Source organism: Hippopotamus amphibius, chromosome 7 (assembly GCF_030028045.1).
Source record: "Hippopotamus amphibius kiboko isolate mHipAmp2 chromosome 7, mHipAmp2.hap2, whole genome shotgun sequence".
Lineage (NCBI taxonomy): Eukaryota > Metazoa > Chordata > Mammalia > Artiodactyla > Hippopotamidae > Hippopotamus > Hippopotamus amphibius.
Window position 1 is genome coordinate 69700158 of NC_080192.1, and position 25022 is coordinate 69725179.

The following is a 25022-nucleotide window of genomic DNA, read 5'->3' on the forward strand; positions in this document are numbered from 1 at the left end:
GGATGCCATAAAATGTCTTTGAAAAAAACATGCTTTTTATTCATTTAGGGCACTTACCTCCTGCCAGTAGTTAAATGCAGAGAGTTAAACCAACGTATAAAAAAAGAAAAAGACATACAGAGGAGGAGGGGAGGGATGGGGCCAGGTCTGACATTTGCTGAAAGCTGAGGAAGTGCTGGACTGGCTACTTCCCAGCACTTGTGCAAGGCAGGGGGACGTGAGTCACAGGCACCCATGATGGGGTGCGCGCGACACCGGGAAAGCTGTTAGACCCTGGCTGCTGCTTGTTTTTTTAATAAACATTTGGGCTTCTCAAAGTAGCCCCTGAGGGATGAGGGGGTGAAGGTGCGTGGTGCAGCCCTGGCCCCACCTGAATCACAGGACAGCTCTGGACCACCTTCCTGGGTCCCAATAGTCAAAGCTAAGTCTCACCATTTAAGAGGTGAAAATTTTAAAGCATTTTTTCCTAAACTGTGTCTTATGGAGTAGAAAGCAAAACCCACAGAAAATGTTAAGAAAAGACATAAAACCAGAGAAATCCTATTTTGCGACACGGGCTGCTCTGAGCTTGACCCCAGAACCCTGGCGACGCAAGGGACGCATGCAGAGCTATGACCTGGCTCCTTGGCCCGCATGCATGTGCCAAGGAGGTGGCAGATGTGGGAGTGACTGGGCTGGGCTGGGAGTCAGGGCTGCACTGGGGCTGTGGGAGAAAGAAGAACTGGGGGAGGGGCGGCGGCAGCAGCCCGGGAGCTGGAGAAGACAGACAGTGGCGGAGGCTCCCACCCTCCAGCCCGCTCTACAGGCATCTGCAGTGAGGTCCTGTCTAGCAGTGGCATCCAAGAAGCACATTTTAGCTAGACTTAAAAAAAAAAAAAACACTCAAATTAACTAGATCATGAGAGTTCTTCAAAAGCTTTTATTCTTTTTTTTTGACCAGGACACTGCCTGCTATACACTGCCAAGTAGGCATTCGAAAAAAAAAATTTTTTTTTTTTTAAATAGGCAATTTATAACACTGGGAGGACTTCATTTCAGTGTTTCAGAAAACATGACTATTCCTAGAAAGAGTTTATTCCTCTATGACTCTGGAGAACAGAGGTTTTGTCCTAATTTTTATAAGCCACCTCAGACAGACAGTGGAATAATTTGGATTAACATTTCAGTGTTTGGAAGGGCAGTTAAAAACGCTCAAGAAATCCAAGAGTTGTCCTAATTTCGGGGAAGACCGTGGCTTCTGCCGCCAGGGGCAGCTTCGCAGTACTTGGAGACAGAAAATGTCTCTGTGTCCCTCTTCGACCCGGGACCTGCCCTGCCTGACTCCTAGAGGTCGTCTGGCAGAAGGCAGATAATGGGGAGGGACCGTGAACTCCGACCAGCCCAGGCCTCATGCAGCAGCGTGGCCCGACCAGTCCCAGTGGTTTAGCTACCCAGCATATCACCATGGAAGTGCCTCTGACATCTGTCCCACCAGACTAACAGAGAACCAAAATCAGGCATTCAGGGCTGTCATCAAAGAAGTCACCTCCTTTCTTCCACTTAATTACCCGGGACTCTGTGTGCAGTAGACATGAACAGAGTTTTTACAAATTAAATAACTTTCTTAAAATACAATAAAACATCATTACATATAATTTTCTTTGGAAAGTCTTTCCCATTCTCAAAATTAACTTACAAAATTCTGTGCAAAAACACTGGCTTCAAATAAATAGGGAAAAATACAGTGGGGAGAGCTGAACTTTTTGTATTGTTTTCCTTTTTTAAATTAAAAGTTAAAAAAACCGGATGCACTTCAAAGTACTTGCAGATGCAATGTGTCAGGAAGGCTGTGAAAAAACAGCCCTCCGGGTCAGAGCTGCATCTTCAAGTGAGGTTTTCTGGGTTCAAAATTCACAATGGATGCCTCCGCTGAGATCCCTCACCACGCCCTCTCTGACCAGTTTCAGGAGAAGCCTGGTCTCTGTCGTCACATTGTGCATGGTCTGAAAGTTCATGGCAGCCATGCAGAGATTGTCAAAGTAATGCAAAGGTGTTCTGGGTTGGCTGAGGTCGTAGCCAAAGCCTGCCAAACTGACTTCATCACACAGGTGCGTGGCTAAGACAACGGCAATGACGCCAATCGTGGGGACGTTCTGGAAAGGAGAAAAGACAAAAAGAGTCTTAGCACAAGTCACTGCTTTCCAGATATGCTACATGCTATGCAAAGTAATACAATGTTATACATCACACAGTCTCACACATCACCGAATTCTAAAGGCTGACTTGCCATCCGAGCCAAGAATCTAGACTCTAATTCAGGGTCTGTGATGTGAATTCTTTTAACACACCAGCAAGAGGCACCTGGCAGGTCCTGCTGCACTAAAAGGTGTTACTTTCTAAAACTTCCACCCACTGGTCCTACACAGGGTGACCACGATAGAAAGACTAGCCCGTTTCCTCTCTCACGTGACAAATGTCTACAAGGTCTGCTCTGGGACAAGTGGCCACAGCCCTTCCCGGGACGTGGTTTTGGAGCCCGTCCCGTCCTAACTGGCTCCTGTGCAGACTCTGCTGGAGAAGAGAACGGACTCAGCTCCCGCTGATGAAGACTGTGTTCACCCCTCACCTGCAGCTTAAGAACCCAACTTGCCTTTCTGACAAATACGACCCCCAGGCCATTTTCACATGTCCTGCTGCTCAGCCAGTTTCTGCTCACTCTCTGGGCAAGCACATTTTTAGGCCCACGTTATGGGTTTTCACATTTGTTTTTTTCCAAAATGTACCCTACTGACCCTGGCCTAGAATGCCAAATGTCCAAAATTTTGGATTCTGACTGCACCATCACTCCCTCTTCGCGTCTGACACCTTGCCACCTATAAACCTGGAATCGTGTTCTCTGGACCTCCCTTGCAGTCTTGGGTAAAGGCAGCACACAGGGTGGCAGACAGGAATACAGAACGCCCTCCTGGACACCGCTGCCCATCTACTAGTGGATATTCTTTTGTATCGTCTTTCATGTGCAAATGTACCTCCTTGGTTCATCTTAGCGGAGTCTGTGGCTTTCGCAAACAACCTCCTTTTCTGTAAAATGGAACAACAGTGAACCCTGCAGAGTTCATAGATTAAGGTCGGATTAGGGAACATCCTTGGAGCCTACCATTTGGTAACAACTGCCTCCTGTTCCCCGGTGTGTCGGTGTGGCGTCTCCACCTCTCAAAGCCAACTTCCCTTGTTAAAAAGGATCTCAACAGTCATTTTGCATGTTTGGGAATAGAAACGCCAAGGGAAATTGACCCAAAGGAGGCTGCCTCTGGTTTGGGTTTAGGATTGTAAGGCAGTGTTCTGTCTTCCCTGCCTGCGAGCGGCTCAGCCCCCTGCACCTTAGGAATACCCATCAGTGTTCGTGGAGGAGCGTATGGGGTGATGCATGGAGAGAAACTCAGAAACTACCAGAAACTCCCCAGAGCATGTTATCTCCGGAACACGGGCCCTAAGAGCAGCCCTCATTGTCCAACAGACTTCTCTCTCTGCTGGGAGGGCAGAGGCACGAGGGAGCTTCTGACAGTGCAATTTTAGATCAGAAGCCATCTTTCAAGGTACCGTTTTTATCCAAAAGAAAAATAACATTTTGACAAATGATAAAAATAAGCAAATATTCAATTCAAATGATAAAGTAGAAAGTAAAAGTCTCCTGTAGACTCACTCTTCAGAGAAGCGTATTCTTCACAGTTTGGTGTTTCTTTCTAAGCTTTTTCCTATGCATCTATATATACATTTTCTATTTTTTTAAATAAAAATAGGATTAAATAAATGCTCTGTAACTTGATTTTCTTGCTTAGTATATTATGGAGGGGTTTTCATATGCATTAGTTTTTCCTCACTCTCAACAATCACACAAAATTGCATCGACTCTACCATAACGTTTAAAGAATCCTCTAGTGATGAACGCTTAGGCAGTTTTTAGTCCTCTGCTATTAATGCTATGATGGACATCCTAGAATAGCCTTGCAGATTTTCTCTAATTTCCTTATAAAATGTTTAGAGTCAAATTGCTGGTCAAAGACTACTCATATTTTAAACTGATATATGTATTGCCAAACTAGCCTCTGGAAAAAGTGCCAACTTATAATTCTACCTCCATTCCTGCTAATCAAGGACATTATCAAGCTTTTAAATCTCTGCTGAGAAAACAGGCAAAAAATGTCATTGTGGCTCTAATTTGCTTCTACTTGATTACTGGTGAAGTTGAACATTTTATCATGTATTCCTTGGCTGAATTAATTTCTTTGTGAAACGTCTGTTCATATCCTTTCCCTATTTCTTTACTGGCTCATCTTTTTCTTTTTGATTTAATAAGATCTCTTAATGCTTTGAGAGTATTTACTCTGCCATTTCTATCATAAATTTTCCCCCAGTAACTTTGTTTCTGATACCCTTTACTATTCAGCAATTTCATATTTTATCTAATTAAATCTGTCCACTTTTTAAAGGTTATTTTTTAAATAAAATCGACGCGCAAAGCAACAAATGAGCATTTGAATGTGTTTAAAAACATACTATGGAATCTAATAAAAAAAAAAACAGGGCAGTCTAAAAGATACAGAAATCTAAGCGTATTTATAGTGAAACCTCTGTATAACAGTTTAAGAATCTTGTATAAAAACAGATGATTGAACTTGGTGTACCCCTCCAAAAATAAAAAAAAAATAGAAAAAAAAAGAATCTTGCCAAAGTATGTTGCCTTTTTAAAAAAAAATGTTTTGTGAAAAGTGATGCCAACAGGTGAAAAGTTATAGGGCCACATCCTGGGGGACCCCCTGTGCTCCCGTGGGAGAGCCCAGCTAAAGCTAATCAGAGACCTGACAGTCACTGGTGGGGGTAGGGCTGCTCTCCAATGAGAGGGAAAACGCACCATGGGTCCTGGACACGCTCCTGCAATGGGCAGAAGTAACGAGGTCCTCCTGGGCTCCCCATGGATGGAGAGGGCAGAACCCTGGAGGAAAATGGTGGCCTGCGCAGGGAATAGCTTCCACTATGTGACCCGCTTCACCTGAGCTGGGTATTCAAGCCTGAAGCTGGAGCCAGAGCTGGATTTAGCTCTTATTGATCACAGTGAAGAACTAGGGTTTTGTTTTCAAGGAGACTATTCAGGTATTTGTTTTCCTTAACAACCGCAGAATTCTTCCTTTAAAATTTACACAGTTGTGTTAAAGCATCTTTTTAATTAGAATCTGATTCAAAGGGCAAATAGAAGACCCTGTTCATCTGCCTGTTGGATGAGGCTCCCTGAGTCTACCTCAGTGTTTGCAAATTGCTCCCTGGACCAGCCCCACCTCCTAGCAAGTATCTCAGGACCCCAGGGTGGGTAGCAGCCCCCATATTTCCAGATTCCTTGTTTTCCATTATGTATAAATGTTTTGCTTAAAATTTTATTTAAAAATGACTTCCACTGCTTTTTAAAAAATTTTCTTTAAAGACACAGGTTTAGCTATTCAGATCATGAAGAAACAGGTAATAAAGGCATCTCCGCCAGATAGCAACATAGGCTAACTGCAGGTAAAGAATCTTCTGCAGTGGACAACCTATAGCACAAAGGTTCTCAGAGCAGGCTGCAAAATAAAATCATCCAGGGAACTCTGAAAATCCCAACGTACAGACCACAGCACAGACAGATTAAATCAGAACGTCTGGGGTAGGACCATCAACTGAAAAGCACTGCTCTAGAGGACTGATCATTTACCATCACCTATAAAGTGACGATAAATGTCAATTATCACCTAAGTAGCCTATGGATTCAAAATGTAAGGAACTTTTCTGACCACCCAAGTGCCTTTCAGTGTCCTGCAGCTAATGAATGCAGTCCCGGAGTACGAATACCTTAAATAATATCTCAGTGACCCAAGTGCTAAGGTGCTGACTATACAATGGAGGGAGGAGGGGAGCAATTAAATAGCGTGGAGCCCTGAGGTCAAGATGTAGAGAGGGAAACACACGTGGGACATCTAAGCAAGGACTAGGCTTCATCCCCGGAAGATGCTTCTGGGTATACAGCTGAGCCTAACCGAGAGTTGTACAGATGACTCCTTTCCAACACAGAGAGAAGAACAGTTGAGTTTCAGCAGGGACAAAAATACCTTATCTCGGCCCCAGAACCTTGACTGAGGCTCTGAGTATTGAAGGATGTCAAAGGCAGTCTCTTTGATAATAACTGGATTCAAAATCCTGAAATGTTTTGGCTGTAGTGGGATTTTTTCTGCCACCTGCTTCCAAAAGAAGAGTCGCACCCAAAATGGCTACGGAAAGAAAGCAAGCAGTCATTAGGGGGATTTCATAAAGTCATCTGATCCGTGGAGGGGCGAATGTCTCCCCTGCTAATGAGGCCAGAGCCGTGGGTGTGGCCCCGTGTGGGTTGGTGCGCTGCAACCTGCAGCAAAGCCACAGGTCTATGCGAATCCAGTACCTCCACTCACACAAGCAACTCTAAAGATCTGATTTAGGAAGGTGGCACTGGACAAGGAAAGGAACTGCAGAAGCCGCTCTTACTGGTTTGGGGAAGAAAGTCTTCAGGCAGTGACCTGAGATGGTCAGCCTTTTTAGGATCCAAAGTCACCATGTGGCCCAGGGGACCAAGCAAACAGATGCAATCTGAAGGCGGGACGTGTCCTGGGTGCCCCGTCTGTGCCCAGGCCCTCACCGCGCACCATGCACCCCCTTCTCCACGAATCCACTTCCCAGTCCTGTGATGTCCCTTGGTGACTGCCTGAAAGTCACTTCATACGTGCTTCACCTTTCAACTAGCACAACCACCCAAGAGAAAACCCAGAGGGCCACAGGAACCTGTATGGAATCAAGCTTTGGAGATACACATTCTCCGTCCCGTGAAGCTCCTGTGAAAAGTGTGATACGTCCTATCAATTTTACAGTCAGCTAGTTTGTGCAAGTGCATATAAATACACACACGCTCCTTAACAACTGACCTCTGAACTGTAAGCCAGCATGTGGAGGGGGCTATAAAATAAGGTGATGGGTTACTGGAAAGACAAACAGCAGGGACAGGACCGAGCCAGGGCCATCTCCTCCACGTCTGGCCCTCTGGAACGCTATGAATTTTTGATTCCAGCAAGAACACCACCGATCGAAGCATTTTTGGAGAATGCCTTTGAAAATACTCCTCAGAGAATTATGTATATTCTTCTGAACAGCCTCAATAATGGTTTACATTTAGGCACATAAATCTAATTTCTGAAAACAGCCGGAAGCCATATAAAGTCAAGTCTGGTGAATGAGGTGGGTGGTCAGCCTCAATAATAGCGATCTTGGTCCCAAGCTTGGTATTTCCACTAGGTAATGATCCCAGTTTCCACATGTGGCTCAATCAAGTTCTGAAAGCAATTTCCAGGGGGAATTCTGAGGGGCTTTTACAAAGGGAGTGGTTATTTGAAAGCATGTGTGTTAGTTTAAAAATAAAAACCTGTTAATTCCAATTAGAGACCCCTGCGCTTTTTAACAAAGGCACAACTAATAGCTAATTTCTAGTGCTTACCAGGGTTTCATTTTTGACCATCGCCTGAAGCCAGTTGAAGTCAACACTCTTAAATAAAACAGCAACAAACAAGTCATTGGAATAATATTCGAGGTCAGACAGCGGTGCACCCTCTGGATAAGTCATCCTTATAGTAGTTTTATTTCCAACGTGCTCTGAATATCCTTCAACCGGTGCACTGTTTAACCTATTTAAGTAAAAAGGACAAAGATACACTGACACTAACCACTTTATTACATGCAAAATTCCTGCAGCGTGTTTTCCATGTTTTTTCAGGACTGGGAACGAGGGTGTGGTTGGGGGATAGGGTGCCCCTCCCAGCAGCCCCGATGGCCCTCAGCTCTGCCCTTTCCAGGTGCTTGATCAACGCAACCTTCAGTCTGCAAATGACACCCATATCCAGTCTCTGAACGACAAGCAATTCCATCTAGTCCTGCCACTTTAAGCCAACCCAAACATATTACACCGTGGGTGTTCTCTGGGCACTCGTAATGTTTCCTCGAAAGCTTCCCATTGTGCCTGGATATCAGTGGTTCTTGCCAGAATTTCAAAAAGGTAATCAGAAAAGAAAACTGAGAAGCCGGGGCAAGGCGGACACAAGCCGTAGTTATATGGACAGGGTTGGGCCCGAGGAAGACACCAGACCCAAGTGCAACCTTGGGTCTTAAATTAAAGCAGGAATTTGAGGCACTGAAAACTGTTAGATCAGTGAAGGTCTTGCCAGGGTGGACGATCTAGGGAAAGTGCTAAGAAGTCTTCCAAAAGCAGTACCACTCACCCAGGTACACAGTTTGGAAACCTCAAAAAAGTCTGCTTGGTCCTTTCCCTGTATTATCACACCTGTATAAACCCTTCTTTTCTATTCCACTGCCACTTCCTCTTCTAGATCTCAGACACCCTGGATTATTAAAAGATATTATCAGACATGACCACTAAATGTGCAGCATGATCCTGGACCAGGTATTTTCTTTTTCTTTTCCTTTCTTTTTAAATAATAGACACTACTGGGATAACTGGTGACGTCTGAATAAGGGCTGTAGATAAGGTCTGTATTGCACCAGTGTTAATTTCCTAATTGCAAATATCGTCCCATGGTTCTATAATAGGATGTCCTTGTCCTTAGGAAATGCACACTGAAGTATTTAGGGGTTAAGAAGGAGCTTGAGATTTGCAACTGACTCTCAGAAAAGAATAATAATATATAAAGAGAGAAAATTATAAAGCCAGCGTGATAAAGTGTTATCAACTGGGGAATCTGGGAAAAGGGTGAATGGGAGTTCTTTGTACTACTCTTGTAACTTTTCTGTTAAGTTTAGAATTGCTTGAAACCTAAAAGTTACCCCAGAGGGGAGGGATACATTGGGAGATTAGGATTGACATATACACACTATAGTATATAAAATAGATAACTAATAGGGCCTACTGTAGAGCACAGGGAACTCTACTCAATACTCTGTAATGACTTATATGGGAAAAGAATCTAAAAAAGAGTGGACATATGTATATGCAGAGCTGATTCACTATGCTGTATGGCAGATACTATCACGACACTGTAAATCAACTATATTCCAAAAGAAATTAATCTAAAAAAATAAATAAATAAAAGTTACTCCCCAAAAGTTTTCCAACTGATCCCCATCATAATCAGGGTAAGTCCCCTTCCTGGGTCCCCAGTGCTCCGTGGCCCCCAGTGCCTATGCTCCCCAGTCTGGCCCCACCATCACTGGGCATCGAGCCACCTGCCCAGCCCCCATTTCCCTCCCCTAGGCCTTCCTTCCTCCTGCCAGGTGAGGCTCCTCACCCAGGTCTCCTGCCCACCTCCTTCCTAAAGAGCCAGATCCCACCTTTCTTCAAGGTCAGCTCAAGGCTGCCTTTCTCTTCCACTACATCTCTCCTCTGGACCAGGGTGTGCACCCCGGTCTCTCACCTCTTATCCTCCCGTATCCCAGTCACGCACCATTAGATGCGCACGGGGTCCTGTCTGCCTCCTTCAGTGCTGCCGGTGCACACGTGATCGCTCGGCTGCTCACACAGGGTCCGGGTTGAGGTCCTGGAAGCCTCAAACCCCTGCATTTGGAATGTTAGGGTCTGGCCTGAACCCTGCACCCTACGGTGCCTCCGTGTCCTCATGTCTGACACTGGCTAACTGAGAACATCCAGAGCACGTGACAGGGTCTGGCACACAGGAAGCACCCAGAGACAGGAGGCAGTTACATCTTCCTTCACCCCGACAACCTTCACAGCCCCCGAAGCCCTGACCCCACTCCCACTCCCTCACTTCACATCTTTTGCCTTAAAATTCAGTTCCTACTTGTTGCTTCTATCTTCTGGCCCTTACAAAAGTCTAGTTCTTTCCTACACACATCTTACAGCCCCTGCCCTTTCCTCCTTAGCCCCCACCTTCCTACACATTCTCCAAAAACAGCTGCTAACATGTACCGAGCAGCCACCGCAAGTCTGACACTGCTCCAAGTGCTTTCCACCTCTTAATTCACTTTGTCTTCACAGCAACCCTTTAAGGTCTGTGTCATCACTGCCTCTATTTGCAGATGAGGAAACGGATGCACAGGACAGCAAGGACACTTGCCCGAGATCACGGCTACTGGTGACAAAGGCATTATGTGGACGTATCACCATGTTCAGGCTCAAAATATCAAAAGTATCTCGTCATCCTCCCTTACTACCCAGAGACTTTCCTCAACTACCCCATCTCTGACAGTGGTTTCCCTAACGTCTTAGTCCTCAGACTAGAAATCCTGGTGTCCCCTGACATGATTCTCAAACTATCACAAAATCCTATAACTTAGGGTGACTGCCTACTGCCTGTTACGTGGCATTCAAACGCCTCTGTGTGCTTTCCAGTCCTTGTGTGCTCACCCATCCCAAGCCCTGCGCTTCCCGCCCCACGTCCTCCTCTGGGCCCGCCTAGCACAGCCTTCCTCCTTTGCTGGCGTATCTGAATCCACCCATCCTCCCAACCTCCTCTGAAAAGGTTTTTACCAAAATTCGGGGAAGTCCCGTACAGTGTGGGGCACCCAATCATTTCACGTTTGTGCTTCAGCGTCTCAGTGAGTCCCCTGGAGGCAGGGACACGTAGGGCTGCCTGGGCTCCTCCTCTTCTGGTGCTGCCCTGACCCACAGCAGTGCACTAAAGTCTAGAGGCGAGACGATGGTCTTAAAGCCAACGTACCTTATCACAACATCAAACTGGTTCAGGGCCCGGCCCAGCTCTAGTCCGTGAAGGATTCCGCCGCTTCCAATGACCACACAACGCCTGCAGCTCTTAGCTTTCAAGTGTTCAGGAAAGTCATGCTCGGGCAAGAGTTCCAAGAGGGTCTGGACTTTCCCAGAGAACTTGCGGAAACCGAAAGGAGGGTCGTACTTGTAGTCGGCCTCGCTCCCTGAGGGGGCCTTCGTCACAAAAGGCGGCAGGTCTGAGCTATATCTGTGCCCGAAGAGCTGCACCATCGACCTCTTGGCAAACTGGGGCCGGCATTCCTTCTGCAGGACTTGCTGGGCATATTGCTGGGCTCTCTGGAATGAAGCACACAGACCTGAGTTTCAAAGGCTTGCAGGCATTAGAAACATAGTCTGACAGGTGACACTTTGTCCTGCGATGTCTGATGTGGCTCCTTGTGGATGACTGTCTTGTAGCACAAAACATCTGCTTTTAAGACTTAATTTATGCTAGAAACTTGAGGCGGAAACCTGGCAGAATCACGTGCCGAGGAGATAAACTGAACAAGGATATTATTTCATTGCACAAGTGAAACAGGAAGGACCCCCACCTCCAACCCTCCCAGCCTAACCTGTTCAAATAAATCTGGGGTTAAAAAACATACTTAGAGGTGTTTAGGATTTCATGTTTCATAAACTCCTGACATGGGAATTCCCTGGCGGTCCAGTGGTTAGGACTCTGTGCTTCCAATGCTGAGAGCCTGGGTTCCATCCCTGGTTGGGGAACTAAGATCCCACAAGCCGCATGGTGCAGCCAAAATAATAATAATAATAATAATAATCCTGACATGCTACAACGTGGATGAACCTTGAGGACATTATATTTAGTGAAATAAACCAGTCACAAAAAGACAAACACTGTAGGACTCCATTTATAGAAGGTACCGAACATAGTCAAATTCATAGAAATAGAAAGAATGGCAGTTACCAGGGGCTGGGGGGAGGGGAAATGGGGACCTGCTGTTTATTGGGTAGAGTTTCAGTTTTGCAAGATGAAAATGTTCCAGAAATCCATTTCTCAACAATGCAAATATACTTAAAGGGCCAAACCATACACTTAAAAATAATGACGATGGTAAATTTTATGTATGTGTGTGTGTTTTCAACCATGATTAAAAAAAAAAAGATTTCCAGGGACTTTCCTGGCGGTGCAGTGGTTAAGACTCCGCACTCCCAATGCACGGGGCATGGATTCAATCCCTGGTTGGGAAACTAAGATCCTGCATGCCTTGCAGCACAGCCAAAGGAAAAAAAAAAAAAAAAAAAAAGATTTCCTATTCAGGCCCCTATCTAGCTGGATGAAAAAAAGGCTTCTTTATCAGTTGGGGTAATGAGCTTCCCACAGTCTGGAATGGAAACTAGGTGTAACCTGCAACGATGTCCTGTCAACAAAGAAGTTGCCTTTGTTTTGTATACCATTTTCCCTGCACATTAATGTTTTTCATCAAGAAATGACTGTTGAAGGTCAAGTACACCAGCCCGGCTGAAGGCAGCAAGATGCGGCGAAACGTGGAACAAACGCCCACTTGCCCCACAGTCTGCCTCTCGGCTCAGTCTGGCCAAACGCTGCCTCGGGACTGTCTGACAGGAAGCTCCCCCCATCCCTGTGCTTTCCGTCCTCATCACCACACGTGGCAGTCTTGGCCCTGCCTTACCCCTCCTCCCACCAAGCTGTGTGTGTGCGCGCACGTGCGTGTGTGTTCCTCTATTTGCTGGGGTATTTATTTTTAGGGTTGGATACGTCTTTTGAACGGTATCAGTACTACTATGAGGATTATTACTGTATATAGTTTTAAATGTTTGCCTCAACTATGTTTTTCCTCAAAGCCTTGTCTGATTTTTGTGCAATACAATTTTTGTAGCAATAACAATTATCTTAGTATAGGAGAAGCCACTCCCTCGTCTTTAAATTATAGCTTCAAAGAATTATTAGAACTGGGAAGAGCACACTGTCTACATCTTAAGGATCTGGCCCCGTGTCTGAAGAAGGGAAGTGACAGTCTCTGAGCCTCAGATGATGCTGCAGACACTATGTAAGGTCACTGTCTGAAGTCACCAGCACGACACCTAGCACACCTCGCCAGCCAGTCCTGAGGGTCTTCCCATTGTGGGCTCCAGGGGGCACCCCCAGGAAGAGGGTGGAGCTGGCAGGCTCACCACACCTGACTGCCTCCCAAACTCCCACCACCCCAGCCTCTGCCCACAGAGAGCAGCTGACAAACACCACCACTGAGAACAAGCGTTTGAACTGGCATCTTTGCGAGGAATCGGAGGGAGAGCTAAGCAAGGAACCAGTCGTGACCCAGAGCAGCCCGAGGGGAGGGCTCACCCTGACCAGGCCTCCAGCTCATTGACACGCGGCACCCACAGGCACTCAACGCCCGATCTGGGGGCAGGGCAAGGAGAGGGGCCACACGTACTACACACACTTGTCTCTAGACGCCAGGCCTGAGGGTTATGGACAACACGTCCTAGAGAACAAAAGGTCTGACTCTTCACTATGGAAGGACATCCCAAGCATCTTGTTTTACAAATCTCCTGGGACAGAAACAAACACTGAAAAGTGCCAAGAGACAGAAGCTCAGTGACTGACTCAGGACCAGAAAGAGAGGTTAGGTGATGGAGCCGGAAACGGGAACATGACTCTCCTGGATGCCAAATTTTCTAGTTTCATTTGGAAGGAGTGATGTTTCATTCCATTTCCATTCTGGCAAAGAGTTCCATCTCAGGCTTCAAACTTAATTTTCTAGGTTGTGAGCAGAGCATCTTCCAACGGTACCCATCCTGTCCCTCAGTGGGTGCAATACATCAATCCCAAGTGACAATGTTCTAAACACCACTGGAAATGGCAAAAGCAGCAAGTCCTTTTCTTCTGTTGTTTCCACTTGTTTAAACAGGTAATACGTTCCAGAAATGTCTCCGCCTCCCTGCTTCCTCTTCCAGGCTTCAAAGCTCAGAAGAAAAATGCCCCAGGAGGGGAGCTCGCCTCGTGGAGGTGTGGTCAAGACTGCAAGTATCTCGACCTTTCTCTTCTTCACTGAAAACAGCGCCAAAGCTGGGAGCCAGAGCAGGCTGGCGAGGAAGGACGTGCTGGGGTCCAGATGGGGTGAGGACCACCGGGAAGCAGAGGACTGCTGACTCTCTCAAAGACACAAGGACCCCCTCTTCTTCCAAATCGAGGCATGGACACGAGAGCTTCATTTTCTGAGACTTCCAGACTGAGCGTGCTGGCTGCCCACAATTGAGAATAAACAGACATCAGGCAGTTTCAACTGTCGATCACGTGGCAATTTGCCATGGAAAACCACAATGTGAGAATTCACTGAGGGGTATTAAAAAATGAATCTTCCTCAGTAAAAATCTCCATTTTCACTTCTACCCCATCATTTTTAGGACAATCCTTCTCAGAAATATAGGTAAGTGGCATACTTCCTGGTAAAAGCAATGTTCTCGTTTATGTGTTGATTTAAATCCAGGACAGGGCACAGCATGCGAGCTGAAGGAGAGTTTGGGGTCTGGAGATGACCGGACCTGGGTAGGAGCCCAGCTCAGCCACAGACCGCATGAACTGAGGGTATAGGCTACGTTAGGAAACTTTCATCTCCGTGGTTGTAAACTCTGGCTGAACTCCCCCAAATCTGAATAACCAAGTCACAGAGAGAACAGCCTGGTAAAATCTCAACTGGTCAGGGGTTGCCTGGGGCTGGTAGTTGAGCGTAGGGACTGACCACAGAAGGGGTGAGGGGAAACTAACTTGTGACGAAATGTCCTAAACGGGATGGTGGTGTAACTATAAATGGACTAACACTCCTCCATTGGATGCTGAAAAGGAGTCTTAATGGGATGTATATTTGACCACAATACACTGTTAAGAAGAAAATAATCAGGTGATCTGGGTGGAGACCTGGTTTCAGATCTCTTTATCAGTAGCAAAAACTTGGTTAAGGCAAGAACGGGAGGTCAAGGCTTCAGTTTCCCCACCTCAATGAGACCACTGAAGGATGGTCTGGGGAAAAGCAAGGGCGGCACCCGGGAGAGAAAGGGACTGGTTTGGCGAACGCCTGGACTGGTTTCACTTCGCTCAGGGTTACTCCGCCTACTTTCCCCTACCCCCCGCCCCGGCCTCACCACACAGCCTGCAGGATCCTAGCTCCCTGACCAGGGATCGAACCCACGCCACCCACACTGGGAGCTTGGAGTCTTAACCGCTGGGCCACCAGGGAAGTCCTAATCTGCTTACTTTAGATATGTGACTGTAGGTCTACGGAGTCAGAGCGAAGATGTAAACTTGGCCATGATGAACCACACAGCCCAGAACGCAGTCCCCAGGGTGATGTGTGGTCTTTAGTTCCCAAGAGGAGAGAAGGCCAAGTCCAGATTGGTGCTACCACGCAGCCCGAACCTAAATTGATGTGAATGTGCTCTTGTCTCTCTTCAAACATCTTTTAAGTGCAATTTCACATCTGCACCACGCTCAAACAGTCCAAGCACCCCTGCAGAGTCTTTTTTTTTTTTCACGAATGGTACGTTAAGGGACATCTTGAAATAGAAGAAAACAAAGCCCACATCAAACACGGCCACACTTCTGCTGTATTCATACAGGCAGAATGCAACCAGACATTCGGAGTCCAACAGGGTTGCTGGCCTTGCAAGTTGCTGCATGTCATCAACAAAGCTAACAGGGCCCCACTCTCATGACTTTGAGACCCTCTTCTGCTAATATTCAGCCACAACCTTCCAGATTCGTGCAAACTGCCCTCTTGGTAGGAAGGACCAGTTTCCACCAGAGCCTGGAGACAGGGTTTTCTTTGTAGAGAGCTCATACTGAACACCGTCTCCCAGCCCTTGATGCCAGCTGCCTTCCCGGCTATTTCCTCCATTCTGCTCCATTCTGGGGATTTGAGAGAGGATTTCTTTTCTTGTTTAGTGATGTGTGACCAGTTATCAAATTTAGGAGCTGCTTGGTGTGGCATTCAGAGCCTTTCACACTCTGGATGTGTCTCACACTTTCAGTGTCACATCCTGCTACTCCCCACCCCATATTCTCAGCAGTATCTAACTCTTGCTGTTCCTCTACTTTGCAAAGCCCACTGAGATATGTGCTTTTCACATACACTGTCAGGGCCATTGCAAAAAGTACGGCCATTTGAGTCAACAGTGCTAAAAAACTACATGAAAAAAAAGTCTTAAGTAATAGAATAAAAGACACCCCCATTCCTATTTCTTTCACACACTTACAGGGGACTTTCTAATTGGAAAGTATAATGACCTTTTAGAAGTCTTTCAGAACTGGGCTGACGTGCTGGTCACCGCGCACTGCCCCCTGGATCTCCACTTCCTGCTCCTTCCTCTCCGGGAACCGCTGTGTCATTTGTTCAGGCAGCCGTCACCCCTTCTCCACGCGGGCAGTGGGGCTTGGGAGGCTGACCCTGCCCATCACGTCCTCCCATCCCCCGACAGGGACTAGTCAGGAATCCTTACCGGAGCCAGTTGGGACAGGGCACTAGCACCCAGGAGAGGCTGTTAGTGGTCCAGCAGTGAACTTAGGTTTAAAACTGGCCCCACAGCCTAAAGGAGGAACTCAAATTCCATGGTTTAGGGGGAAAGGGAGGGGAGTGTCTGTTTCCTGGGGGACATGAAGAGCGGAATAGGAGGCACCTGCCCTATTCCTCAAAGGGATACTAAACTTAATGTGCACAACTGAAAGTCCTCAAAGAATTGCCTGTTAAAATTTAACTGTGGATTTTCTGTACAATCTGGAGTTCAAAGATGAGACACGCACTGTGGTTCAAGTAATCTCTCTCCTCCCTCTGGAGTTCAATAAATATAAGTACATATTCATTAATGTAGAGTGTTATCACACAACCCCTGTCTCCCAAGGGCTTGCCCAGAGGACGAGTGGGGAAGACAAAACAGTTAAAATCCCACAGTGGTAGCTGTTAGGGTTAAGGTGTGAGGGGGCTCCTAGGAGACAAGAGAGAAGGATGATTGGAGAAGGATCTTAGGAAAAGCAACCCTTGAGCTGAGATTTGATGTAAAAGATGAATAACAGACAGGCAAAGAAGGGCCTCCAGGCAGAGCAGAAAGAATACAGCAAATACAAACTATTATAGAGAGAATGGATACACAACAAGGTCCTACTGCAGAGCACAGGGAACTATATTCAGTATCCTGGGATAAACCATAGTGGAAAAAATGAAAAAGAATGGAAAAGAATATATATATTATATAATATATAAAACTGTCATGCCATACAGCAGAAGTTAACACATTGTAAATCAGCTCTACTTCAATAAAACAAATTAAAAACAAAACAAAACAAAATGCAGCAAACAGAGAAAAGTCTTCAATAAAGATCCTGGGACAACTAGAAAGCCACAAGCAAAGGAATGAAACTGGCCCCTGACCCCACACCATACATAAAAAGTAACTCAAAAATGGATCAAAGATCTACATTTAAGATCTAAAACTAGAAAACTTTTAGAAGAAAATATTAGGCAATGGTTTCTTAGATATGACATCAAAAGCACAAGGAACAAATTGAAAAGCAGACAAATTGGACTTCATCAAAATTAGAAACTTCTGTGCTAAAAATGATACCATCAAAAAAAGGAAAAAGAACCCACACAGAATGCAAAAAAAAATAGTGGCAGATCTTATATCTGATAAGGAACTGGTATCCAGAATACACAGAGAACACTTACAACTCAATAATAAAAAGACAAGTAACCCAATTAAAAACTGGGCAAAGAATTTGAATAGACATCTCTCCTTAGAAGATCTACAAATGGCCAATGAGTACATGAAAAGATGTTCAACATCATTAGTTATCAGATCAAAACCATAACAAAGAAGAAAGAAGCTCAACCGAGGACCTGCGAGGAGTCTCATGTGCCTGATACGGGCAGGGCTGGGGTGTGGGGGTGATAGAGGGGCGCTGAAGAGATTGGTAGGAATCAAGTCATGAAGAGTGCTACAGGCCAGACTAAAGGGGGTGCCTGGTCTCCTGAAGGCAGAGGAGAGAAATCAAAGAGTTTGAAGCAAGGAAGCAATATGTCAGGTTCAATTTTTGGAAATACTGCTTCCGCCATCACAAGCATGCCTAGATGCAGACAGGAGGGTAAGGAGACACTGAACTGGGGCGATGGTGAGAACAGAACATTTCAAGGGCAACCCTGGATCATTATTCCTTTTTCCGGAATCTCAGAAACTATATAGTTTTATAAACACAGCCCCACTTTAGATGGGACAATGAAATGCTTACACAATATCATAATACCAGATGGAATCTGGTAAGTTTCAGAGGAGCTTCAGAGACCACTGAGGTTCAGTCTGAGCATCACTGAGTGGGGACTAGGAGTGCCACATGCCTGCACTCAGAATAGGAAAAGCCCAGGTTACCAAACCAGCCAACGCTTCCCAGCCAGGTACTGGACGACTGCAGAGAACCAGGAATCCCAGGGCTGAAAGCAATCAGAAGGCCACTGAGCCACCAACTGTCTGATGCCTGAGTTCTACCTACAGGACCCCAAAATAGTTATCCTGGCTTCGCTCGAAGACCTCTGGAAATTCGCCACAAAGGCAGCTCATTTTTTCCATCTTTGGACGTCGTGGACCATCACAGCCTTCTCTTCTCCACTTGGCTGCCACTCTTGATCCCAAGTGCTGCTGGCGAGGACACCCGGACAGGCTGAGCCACCCCCGGGGCCAGGCCTCTGGCTTCTCACTGGCAGCAGCTGCCAGGTGTCCTGCCCTCGTCTTTACCCTACAAATGTTCCCATTCCTTCAAACGTTCCTTGGGGACATGGTCTTGAGTCTCTTCTCTGGCCATTCTCAAAAGTCACTAGGGAGGTCCCTGGCGGTCCAGTGGTTAGGGCCCCGCACTTTCTCTGCCAGGGCCCGGGCTCAATCTCTGGTTGTGGAACTAAGATCCTGCAAACTGTGAAGCATGGCCAAAAAAAGAAAGAAGTCACTAGAATTCCTTAGGGGAACCTTAAAGAGCCATAGTGACAGAGAATTTGTCTGAACATGGCAGGAATGAGCAAACCATCGCTCATCTAGCAACGTAGCTAAAAAAAAAAAACCAAAACAGCTGTAGGCAGTCACAGCACATGTCGGTGCAGATGGCACCGGGCAGGCACGAAAACCGCTAAGCTGATTTCACCCAGGGTGTTACCAAACCACATCTTCTCCATCCATTTCACAAGTACACACAGTGCTAGATTCTTGCATGGAGAGCTCCCATCTCTCCTCAATGAACCCAGACTCGAGAGGAAGGATCTCTGCCCTTGGTCAGATGGTCAGTGGCCTGATGAATACAATGGACAGGACAGAGGGGATGCACAGAGAATGTGGGGAAGTGCAGCAAAGGGACACAGGGACGCGTTCACAGATATCGGTAATCCTGCATCATACTATCAAGTGTCATCATTTCAGGCCTTTTTCCAGGAGACAAAGAACAGAGACAGGATGTCTGAAAACTTTATCCAAGCGAGCTGCGGAGGGCCTTGGCATTAAAAGGGATCTGGGGGTGTCTGCATGGCCATCTGTTCGGGAGGGAAAGCCTGCACGGAGGAGGTGGAACCACATCCTGCTGCACAGAGCAGAGGTGCTCAGGCTGGTGAGATGAACTGCGGGCGGCAAACATCTGAGGACAGAAACAGCAGGAGAGCAAGGCCCCGGAAGCAGCGAGCCAGACCCCTGAGGCACAAGGGTTCTGCAGGCCAAGCCTTGCATTTACTAACCACACGCTTTTCACTTATGTGTTTATACCTGTCTGCACGACAGAACATTGAGGCACTTCAAAGCATATACAGATTAGAAACATGTGAATAAAAACCAGGACTAGAAAAGGCGCTTTGTGCATGTTATCTTACTGGACTTTGGTGACCACCCATCACAGAGATGTTGTTATACCTACACCTCACTGCTGAGAAAACTGGACTCCAAACAATTCAGCCACTTGCTTCAGGTCTCATCGTCACTAAGTGGCATTTAGCTCTGAATCTGGGACGGAAGTGTAAGCTCTCTCCTCTCTGAATCACGCTCCCTGGCAGAGAGCGGGGTCACCAGGAGCCAGGACTCTGAAACCACACTGCTGGGCGCGAGCCCTGGCTCCACCACTTACGCGCTGACGCAGCCTTAGACAGTTACCCATCTTGCTGCTCCTCTCTACCCTCAGCTGTGAAGTGGGGGTCATAACAGTAGCTGTATCCCCAGGACTGTTGTGAGGGTTAAACGAGTTTCTGTTGCTAAAGCATTTTTAGAACAGCTACACAGTATATACTAAACTACACTGACTAAACTGCTAACTAAACTAGGTGTGAACTTGGGCCAGCAGCTTAACCTCCCAGGCATCCTCTGTAAGACGCAGAGAGCCCTGGGATATCTCCCCATCTTGATTACTAAATGAGATGATGTATGTAAAGCACCTGTACGTGTCGGTTATGTTCAACGTGCTGCTTCATTTAAAACCGTCTTGTCTTTTGTCCAGGGCCGACGAGTATCAGATAATTTACAAGTCAAACAGTCAGTGAAATCAGCATTTGATATGTCAATTGATTAAAAAATAAATATGCATTGAAGGAAAAAATCTTGTCATACAATGCAAAATCATTAAAATGAAAAATGAAACACAGAAATGACAAATGATACTAAAAGAGTTTCTTCCAGACCTGCGTTAAGAAAATGTACACTGGCAGCATCATGGTATGTGAACTCCACGACAGGTGCCCTACAGGGTCAGATGGAACTCACCTCACTTCAGGACTTCAGTAAATGAGGGAAGAACAGGGAGGGTTAGCTGGGTGTTTTGAAGTGCTAAGGTTAAGTGCTTCCCCTTCTGTTTATAACTTTCATGAACATTTATTTATAACACTTTAGAGATGATGTTACTATTTAAGTGTAAACTTGGAAATATTCTAATTGAACCCACACTGGTGGGATGTCTAACCTTTATGCGGTCAGGGTCCACATAATGCAGTTTTTTCATGTCACATTCTTCAGTAGTGTAATTTAACTTGAGGATATAAAGGATCCACACTCCAAACACAAGCAATGTACACCTAGAAAAAGAATCAATTAGGTATAATGATGTCATCATGTGATAATCATGAGAGATCATGTGAAATAACTGAAAACCTAACCCAAATCGCGTCTGCCTGCCACGCAGCATAAAAGGACAGTCTTCAAGATGACCTCTTAACTTACGGCAGCATTTCTTATTTTTCTAACAAGATATTGAGTTGGCCAAAAAGTTTGTTATGGAAAATCCCAAAAGAACCTTTTGGTCAACCCAATAATATTAGTCATTTATGACTGTCTTTTGTTATCAGCAAATATAAAAAAAACTCTTTCCTGCCAAGTCAGTAAAATCTGAATCACAATATAGATTACTGGACTTAAAAAAAATTAGGTAATAAACTTTGAGCTACAGAATCTCAGCTTCAGTTTTCTGCCACTTTAAAATAGTCCTTTCAACTCGAGGATGGAAGATGCCTTAGAGGACTGGGATGGGGAGGGTGGGGGGGACTCAAGGGAGGGTGGGGGGGAGTCGAGGGAGGGAGAGAATACGGGGATATGTGTATAAAAACAGATGATTGAACTTGGTGTACCCCCCCCAAAAAATAATAAATAAATAAATAAATAAAATTTAAAAAAAATAGTCCTTCAAATATTGTAAGATTCCACTTATATGAGGTACACAGAGTAGTCAAAATCACAGGGACAGAAAGTAAAATGGCGGTTGCGGGGGCATGAGGAAGGGTGGGCGGGCTTAGTGTTAATGGGTATAAGGGACTAACCTTTTCAAGATGAAGAGTTCTGGAGGTGGATGGTGTGCTAGCTGCACAACAATGTGAATGTACTTAACACCGCTGCACTTGTACACTTAGAAATAACCGGTTAGATGGTAAATTCTATGTTATGTTATTTTACCACAGTAAAAAAAAAATGGGAGAAAATACAGTGAGCTCTTTAAAAAAAAAAGGGAAAACAACATAAACAATCTACTTATTCTTCTTCTAAAGAATTCTACTCAGAAACGAGGTTGACTGAGTTAAGAGAGTACCACCAGTCACCTTTAAGACCACCTATGAAAACTATTCTTCAAGATCTGATATATTCAAACTATTCTACAGTTTAAAACACACACACACACACACACACACACACACACACACACACACACACACACTAGGAGAAAAGAACTGACTGCAGTCCTGGTACTAGAAATCTCATTTTTAATAAGCTCCCCCAAATGATTGTGTCAAAGTAAAGGTTAAAAAAGAAGTTTAAATCAAGGTTAAGAACCAGTACTTTAAATAATTTGTGTTATTGAAAAATCAAAGTTCAGGAGTAAGCTTAAGGTGAAAATAATCTATTTTATAAAGAAAAGGGCAGTTTAAAAAATACAGCATCTAGCATAGTGCATCATACACAATAGATGCTAAATGGTTCTTAGTATCTGAGGATTATGATGCAAGAAAGTATTGCTAGGAAGTGTTTTCAAGACTTCTAGATTCTCTTTTTAATAGACTCCACCATGAAAATCTGGACAAGAACCTTAATTCTTCCCTAGGATCTAATACAACCATGTGTGTAAAACAGTGAAGGTGGGGGGAGGGGAACACACACACACAGTGTTTCTTACATACACAAGACTAGTAATATTGGTCATCTTGAAGTGGAAAGAGGGACTGTGGAGAGCAGGGATGAGAAGGTGGTTTACTGAGTACCTTTACTATCTCTTGAATCTTGTGGATACAGTATTACCTAGTCTTTACTCCAGCCCCCAGAAAAGGTATGCTATTCAGTGCATTAGTAATTCCCTTATTTTGATTATAAAAGAAAAAAGGGGGGGAATTCCCTGGCTATCCAGTGGTTAGGCCTCCGAGCTTTCAACACAGGAAGCGTGGGCTTGATCCCACAAGACACGTGGCATGGCCAAAAAAAAAAAAAAAAAAAAAAAAAAAAAAAGGAAGGAAGAGAAAGTGAAAAGTAGGCCCAGTATCTACAACACTGATTCCGCTGTTGTGTAGTTCCTGGCTGCGAGTCTCACTCACTGTAAGCAGCACGGGGCCGGGTCTATCTCCCACGTGGCCAGCACCCAACACAGGGCCAGACATGTGGGGGCCTCGATAATCACTGGTTGACGACAAAAGGAGATGGAAAACGGCCTGAGTGTTTATTGACATCATCTCCTTTCCCACTCTTCTCCTTTTACACCTCCCAAATTAGTAAAATGAGGTGGGAGGCTAGATTTCAGGGTTGGATTTCTACCTGTAGGCATGAAAAAAAGCGTCATTTACTACCTAGTTTGGCTGGTACCAAGTAAAACTGACAAGTTCTTTCTTTAACAATTCTACCTCGGGAGTTCCCTGGTGGTCTGGTGGTTAAGACTTGGCACTTTCACTGTTGAGGGCCTGGGTTCAATCCCTGGTCAGGAAACTAAGATCCTGCAAGCCACACGGCACGGCCAAAAAAAATATGTAAATAAATAAAAATTAAAAAAAAATTCTATCTGTTATTAGGATGTAAGGGTGACCTGGCTGGAACACCTCTCATCCTTTTTAATGTTCAATATTCAGTGTTATTCAAATGCCTACAGGGGGCTTTAATTAACCATATTTTTAGATTCACTGGAAATAGCCAAGGGGAAAGCCCTCTTCTGCTTGGCAGCGGAGGAAAGGGCTGTGCACTGGAAGCTGCTGACCGTGGCAGCTCCCTGACTGGCCCTGCGCTGTCACCAAGCACAGCTGCATGCAGGCACCCATGGGACCTGTGCTCTGAGCCTTTACTCGGATGTGCCTTTAAATGATCCCCGACCAAGTGTGACCAGGGATAAGAGCCACCTTCAGGGCTCTCACTGAATTTTTCCCCCAGTTCTACCCAGTTGACCCAAATCAGAGGCATCTTACAGCCTGAGGGCTCGTGCTTACTTGAGGATGTCTTTTAACAACAAGCTGGGTCTTCGCATCTTGTTCTGAGCGCGGCTGTACCATTGCAGGGAGGGCCGCGAGCAATCGCTTTTCAGCTTCACACGGTTGTATTCGCTTGGCATTGCTGTGAAGAGAGGAGAGGGCAGGAGGAGGGAAAGAGGCGAGTGAGTTCGGAAGATTATGCTTTTAAAGAGACTTTTTTTTTTTTTTTTGCCGCACCGCGCAACTTGCAGGATCTCAGTTCCTGGACCAGGGATTGAACCTGGGCCCTCGGCAGTGAGAGTGCAGAGTCCTAACCACTGGCCCATCAGGGAAATCCCTAAAGAGCTCTGATGTGGTACAGCTGTACCATGAAATACTACTCAGCCAAAAAAAGGAGTGACTGATTGATACACAGAGCAACTGGATGAATCTCGAGGCAATGACATCGAGCCAATACTAAAAGGTTACGCATTGCAGGATTCCATTTATATAACATTCTTGAAATGACAAAATTACAGAAATGTAAACAGATTAGTAGTCAGGGGTTAGGGAGGGAGTGATGGGGGTGGCTGTGGAAGGGCAACATTATGGTGATGGAAATATTCAGCATCTTGACAGTACCTGTCAATATTCCAGCTGCGATAGTCTACTATGGTTTTCGAAGATGCCACCATTGAGGGGAAAGTGAGTAATCTGTGTTATTTCTTACAATTGCATGTGACTCTACAACTATTCCAAAATTAAAAGTCTAATTTTTTTTGAGTCTTTAACTTTTAGAGATACTTACAGAACTATTTACAGATGAAACAGGAGAAATGAAATCTGCTTCAAAAAAACACCAGGAGGGGGACAAGTATGTGTGGGAATAGCAGAGACAAGACGAGCTTTAAACTGCTGTCGAATCTGGGCAATGGGTACATGGGGCTCATTACACAATTCTCAATACTATTTAAAATTTTCTAAAATAAAAGTTTAAAAGAGAGTGGTATATTAAACAGAGGAAGAGGATTACACTAAGAAAAAAACAAAAAGAAAACATGGCAATTTTAAAAAGTTTTTCTTTAAAAAATATATATGGGGACTTCCTTGGTGGTGCAGTGGTTAAGAATCCGCCTGCCAATACAGGGGACACAGGTTCCGTCCCTGGGCGGGGAAGATCCCACGTGCCGTGGAGCAACTGAGCCCGTACACAACTATTGAGCCTGTGCTCTAGAGCCCGCGAGCCACAACTATTGAGCCCGCATGCTGCAACTACTGTAGCCTGCGTACCTAGAGCCCGTGCTCTGCAACAAGAGAAGCCACTGCAGTGAGAAGCCCACACACCGCAACAAAGAGTAGCACCG

General features: G+C 45.5%; 1 protein-coding gene across 1 annotated transcript in view; it reads right to left on the reverse strand.

Moving 5' to 3' along the window:
• Positions 1–920: 920 nt before the first annotated feature.
• Positions 921–25022, reverse strand: part of ST3GAL5 (ST3 beta-galactoside alpha-2,3-sialyltransferase 5) — a 58633-nt gene continuing 34531 nt past the window's right edge. Inside the window, exons 2-7 of the mRNA XM_057743171.1 lie at positions 23698–23821; positions 20712–20823; positions 10713–11056; positions 7523–7709; positions 6114–6272; positions 921–2132 (exon numbers count right to left, since the gene is read on the reverse strand). Of these exons, the coding sequence (XP_057599154.1) occupies positions 1884–2132; positions 6114–6272; positions 7523–7709; positions 10713–11056; positions 20712–20823; positions 23698–23821 (1175 nt within the window). The 3' untranslated portion in view covers positions 921–1883. The remainder of the gene's footprint in view (positions 2133–6113; positions 6273–7522; positions 7710–10712; positions 11057–20711; positions 20824–23697; positions 23822–25022) is intronic.